The 6,000-nt window shown below is 39.8% G+C and overlaps 1 protein-coding gene across 5 annotated transcripts in view; it reads left to right on the forward strand.

Moving 5' to 3' along the window:
- qkia (QKI, KH domain containing, RNA binding a) overlaps positions 1–6,000 on the forward strand; it is a 115,490-nt gene that overhangs the window by 107,576 nt on the left and 1,914 nt on the right. For all 5 annotated transcript variants that reach the window (XM_053682804.1, XM_053682806.1, XM_053682803.1 and 2 more), the window contains one exon: positions 1,199–6,000. This exon is cut by the window's right edge. In XM_053682804.1, coding sequence (XP_053538779.1) covers positions 1,199–1,272 — 74 coding nt within the window. In that variant the 3' untranslated portion in view covers positions 1,273–6,000. The remainder of the gene's footprint in view (positions 1–1,198) is intronic.

Consider the following 6,000-nt stretch of genomic DNA (forward strand, 5'->3'; position numbering starts at 1 on the left):
GGTGGCCAACTCAGAGCGGATGGGGTTTCACTGTCCGGGAATCGAACCCGGGCTGTGGTGGTGAGGGCCGAGGAGCCTTAGCCTCTCGACCACCAGGGAGCATGTAAACGCACATGTAACATTGGAAGTTAAGTCGCAAATTCTGAACACGTGACAATATTACGGAACTTATTCTGTGTCGGTGTCGTATGCAGACTGGTGATCTTCCATGGCGCAGTTGTAGTAAACGCAAATTGTGTCACTGCATAGTATTTACGAGTTTGTGTATTTTTCAGCACTACTGAGTAATACAAACCCGCTGCCCTATTCTGATTACCTGGCTGAGTTATACTGAGGACAGAAATCGAATAAACACACAGAACGGAAACCCTCGGGTTTAGAAATTGTTCTATGATACATGGCAGTTGTATGATTTGTACTTCTCGTGTAAGATTTAAATTTGTGTGTGGTTTTTGCCTCTCGGGCCTGGCTTGATATATAGCCGGCATTATTGCTGAGTATTGATTATCACTTTACGTGGGCTCGTGTTCCTGTGTTTGATTTGAGCTGCTCGACAGGCTCTTTCATTGTTTCCAGTGATGAATGATTATTGAGTCTGGTCACACTCGTTCTCTAAATGTTTTTCTTCCTCCTCCCTTTCTCTCTCTCTCTCCATGGCGCCTTTGGCGTTCGACTCCTTTGGAGAAATGAGACTGCGCTTTATATGTTATTAATCAGTCATTTTTATTATTTTATGCCACATTAATAATTGCAGGCACATCGCTTAGCGCCTTGGTGTCATTTCAGGCTGTAGATAACCGTAGTGTATGAGGTTAGAGTCGGATTTTCTTAATAGCCACATCCTGCTTATGCTAACTGTTCTAAATGTAAAGGCCCAGATAAATGTTTAAGATGAGTATACTGTATGAGCGCTGGATGGTCTGTTAATAAAATTGTACTTGGTAGATTATGAATCTCAGACAGTGATCACAGATCAGTGCTTTCAGTTTAAGTTAAGAATAGCTTCCTGCTTTGTTACACGGTGAGTGCATCCAAAATGAAGCATGCTTATTTGCAACAGTAGAACATTACTCTTCTGTCTTACTTGGCATTTAAATAAGTGTGGAACTTTACTTAAATTCACAAATCCAATTGTCTGTATGACCTTTAAACTTTAAACTCTCAAAATGTATTTATTATATTACACTGTTTCTTCCAGGTACTCCGGTTTCCTCCCCCAGTCCAAAGACATGCATGGCTGATTGGTGTGTCCCAAGTGTCCATAGCGTGTGAATGGAATTGTGCCTTACGATGGATTGGCACTCCTTCCAGGGTGTACCCCGCCTTGTGCCTGATGCTCGCTGGGATAGGCTCCAGGTTCCGCATGACCCTGAAGGATAAGAAGGATATAGAAGATGGATGGATCATATTACACTGTATCAGAATGTGCAAATGATTAAAATGCACTAGCGTGGAGGACCTGGTGGCAGACGAGGCTCAGAACTGAGAAGCACGCAGCAAGGAAGCTTATGTCTATCAGCCAAACTTCCTTGGATGGAGGATGCCATGTCTATAGCAGCAACGTTTTGTTTCCTCTCCATTCTGATATTGACTCGGGAGTTGAATTCCCAAATCTGTCCTCATTAGCGTCCAGAAACAAGTCTGGATTCGCCTGCGTTAGCTGGCATGTGCTGAGGACCGGCTCTAAACTAGCTGTGACAGCAAGCCTCAAAAGTGTCCTGAGTAGAACATGCAACCCCTGACACTGAATGTGCCTTGAGCTTTTCAACACTTGAGCGTTGGAAGAAGTGTACGAATTCAGCTGCAGCTCCGAGTCTGGATGTTCTGTAAGCTGTTGATTTCATGAGAAACTCAACATTACTGCAACCTCCTTTCTCTTGAAAACCCACTCTGAAATTTACCATATGCAGATTTCATCCAGGAACTCGGTGATTAGTGCAAAACTTTTTTGCTGCATCTGTTTACACACACACACACACACACACACACACACACACACACACACACACACACACACACACTGCAGCATGGTATATGTTTGTTTGTGTGCATTAGCATGAGTTATTGCCTCCATATGCCCATGTGTGTCACATGTGTTAGGTCTGCATGTGTGTGTTTAATGGTCTGGCGAGGAAGTGTGTGACTTACAGCTGGGTGGGATTATCCCCATGTAAAGATGTTCCACGGTAGCCTGCATGTGTTTCAGTTTTGCGATGCACACATATTCATTCCACTGTACCAAATCAAACACACACACACACACACACACACACACACACACACACACACACACACACACACACACACACACACACACACACACACACTTTACAAACCCTCACACCATCTCTTTCTCTCTGGAAAGTATTAAAGTTCCAATCTGTGAAGTCAGTTAAAGATAGAAATCAACACAGTAATTGGAGCTCGTGAGAAATATGAGGGTGAGTGCGACATAAACTAGAGGAACAGCACATTAAATATGTAGTTGCAAAAGCTAAAATGTTCTATTGGTCCATTGTTCTCAATCGCCCCTTCTACTGCTACCTTAAACCTCGACACATCCGTGACACCTATTTTGAATTAACAATGCAGAAAACAACGACAAAACAATTAGATTTGCGTTTGACAATTTATTAAAACACCTATTTTTATTTTGTCCTCTTAAACTCAACATGATCGGCGTTCAGGCTGTGTAATAGACATTGTCTAAAGGAATTAGACGCCTGATCCTAATTTAGCATTCCATAATGTATAAGTTCTTTCCATAGACTAATCCTTCTTCTCCAGTCTTTCAAATACACGTATCACTGCACATAGGAAATTGCAAGTGTGAACATTTTATGCAAGATCGGGCAAGAATACTAATACCCAACTTCTTCAGAGTTACGCCAGACTCTTGGTTGCTTCTCTGACTAATATCCTACTTACCTGGTCACTGTTTTTGATGGACAGCCTCCTCCAGGCAGATTCTTTCTGAATTTTAATAATGCATTTAATGGTGTTCTGTAGAATGTTCAAAGTTTGTGATATTTGAAAGTATCAACCAGACCGGTACTTTTCCAGAACCTTGTCCCGGATTTGTTTTGATCTCTTCAAACTCTGGGGAATTCCAGGAACAGGTATATTTCTATTGAGATCACATGACACTTTAATTGCACACAGATTGACTCCATTCAACAAATTTTTTGTCTTAAGATGGAAACCAGAACTAAGCAGAGGTTTCACAGCAATATATATAGCATACATGCAAACTTCTGAACTTTAGCATTAATTATTGACTTGGTACGTATGTCCATGTGGGTGCCATGTGTGTAATGTCTCTATGTTTGCAATTGCCTTCTGTGCATGTGGATTAAAACTTATACCAGAACTAACTCAGAACAAACGAAGAAACCACAAATAGAAGAAAAAGAAAAAAAAAAAAAAAAAAAAAAAAGGAGCAAAAAAACCCCCTATTTGCTGACTATACAAAGAAAGGAAACCAAAGCACCTTGGGTAATTTCTTTCTCTACACAGAGAACATAAATGCACGGCACAACGCTTTCTGCCCACACTACAGCTACATCACCAAAGAAAGACCGCAAAGGCCATGAAATTGTAGTATTTCTGAAACACTCAACATCTAGCAAATAGACACTGTTGTGGTTCAGGGAAGTGAACTTCCTCTATAAACTGTTATCAAATATTTCACCCAACTTAGAAAAGTGCTATCATCAGCAGATCTCTCTCAAGCACACATTACACGGAGAAAGAAGAAAAAAAAGAAAAAAAAAACAGCAATCCAGCAGACAACCTACTATATACTGTACCAGACATCTGATTTCAATATCACAAATTATAGACAAAAAACCTTGAGTCTGCTCACACCGCTTTCACATGAGGAGCTCAAGATCACATGCTATCTCACTTCTCCACCAGTAAAGAGACTGAACTTCTGAAGAAACAGTTAAATGATTATGGAAAGCCAGTTTTCATGTAATGGTTAAGAAATTGTACATTGGGTGCAGAGTGCAAAACAAATGTGTTTTCAGCCTGGACTTAAACACTGAGACTGTGTCTGAGTCCCCAACACTAACTGGAAGACTGTTCCATAACTGTGGGGCTTTGTAAGAGAAAGCCCTTCCCCCTGCTGTAACCTTCACTATTCCAGGTACCAACAAATAGCCTGCATCTTATGATCGAAGTAGGTGTGGCGGATCATAAAAGACCAGAACTTCGCTCAAAAACTGCAGCGCGAGACCATTCAGTGCTTTATAGGTCAAAAGTAGTATTTTATAATCAATGCATGACCTGAATAAATGCAAAACATGGCCTCGGAGATCAGCTCTGCACTGGCACTATGTGAAAACCCACCAGTCACCAGTCATAAGCTTCACTCTGAAGCTTATCTACCAAAAGCAGATTCAGGGACTGAAGAAATTCCCCCATACACTAGTATCAGCCCACGATCAGCGATTCCCAACTTCACAGAACAATAATCACACCGAGGCTCTCCTGCTACTTGCATCCCATAGAAAACATCTACAAGAGAAAAGTCTCCGGCAATGTATGTGAATGATAAACCTGTGGTGTCTAAAGACCATTTGCACCTCAACAGCCAGAATTTCAGCCATCTTTCAAACAAAAACGGGAAACATGCATGCTCCCCAGCTGGTGGACAATAAAATGTGATTATACAAACTAACGGAAGCATGTCTCAGGCAGTTAAAAATGGAACTGTAGTGATGGCTTTGTTGACCATTTATGAACATCATCATAGCACAATTGCTGTGCAAACAATGTTATTTGACACATGAATCAATCAACACAATAGCTTATTATTGTACTGTCTGAAATAATATGACACATAACAGTTACTTTCAACAAGATTCACTGTCCAACACAATAGAAAGCATTTTCACAATTTACAAAGTTATTTGTTGGAATATAGAAGGCTTATACTCTAGTACGTTCAGGGTGTGGGGAGGGGGGGCATTAGATCAAGAGTTTGTTGAGAACATAAAAGATATTGACAATGTTATGCTCCAAGAAACATAGAGTTCTCGAGCAGATGCATCCTGTCCCAGAGGAAATAGGGATTTTAATGTTCCCTCATTAAAACAAAAAAAAAACCCCACAAAAACAAATGTGGCCTTGATACAGATGGAATAATCATCTGCTACAAAGGAAACTACAAACATTTAATTGAGATAGTTAAAAAATAGTTTTTAAAAAAAGGAAAGACAACAATTTGGCTGGAAATTAAAGCATTCATTATACAAAAAGTCACTCTCCTTGGTGGAATATATACATATATACTGTACAATCAGAAATCACATATTTAAAAGCACAAGGTTGCGCTTTAATATACGGAGACCCTGGCACAAATATGACTGGTACTGACTTTACTGAGAATCTTCGTTGATCAAGACACAAAATCTAACTTAACTTCAAACACTGAACAAAGAAACAGTGACACACAGTGAAAGCCGGGCTTTACTAGAACAAATGGAGAATCTCCTGAATGGTTTACCTTTAACACTAGATGAGGCTGTAGTGTGGTGGAATATTGTATAGAGATTAAACTCTACTGTCTGGTCACTGCCAAATGGTTCTATGCCTAAAACTTCTAACCTAAAAGTTCTCCAGAGCCAGAGATATGGAATGGCCTGAATGGAATGAATCAAAAATTGCTCAACAATTTTTTTCTGATAAATAATTACATAGCAAACCCTGAGGAAATAATTATGGCAACAAACAACATTAATAACATTTTCAAAAGACCGATTAAAATGTCCAACATCATATAAGAAACTCTCAGAAACAAAAACAGTCAGACCAAGAAAAATAAAAAAGAGAAGAATGGTGATGGTGATTGTAAAACCTCAAGGGGGGAAAAAAACAGAGACCCAAACAATCAGGATCTACGAATAAATTATTCAGAGATTTAAAAGACTATAAATCCTAGTTGGAAAAAAGGCTGAATGTTTTATAAACTTGATCAAATGGAAGATGCGGTTG

The sequence above is a fragment of the Ictalurus punctatus genome, chromosome 9, assembly GCF_001660625.3.
Source record: "Ictalurus punctatus breed USDA103 chromosome 9, Coco_2.0, whole genome shotgun sequence".
Classification (NCBI taxonomy): domain Eukaryota; kingdom Metazoa; phylum Chordata; class Actinopteri; order Siluriformes; family Ictaluridae; genus Ictalurus; species Ictalurus punctatus.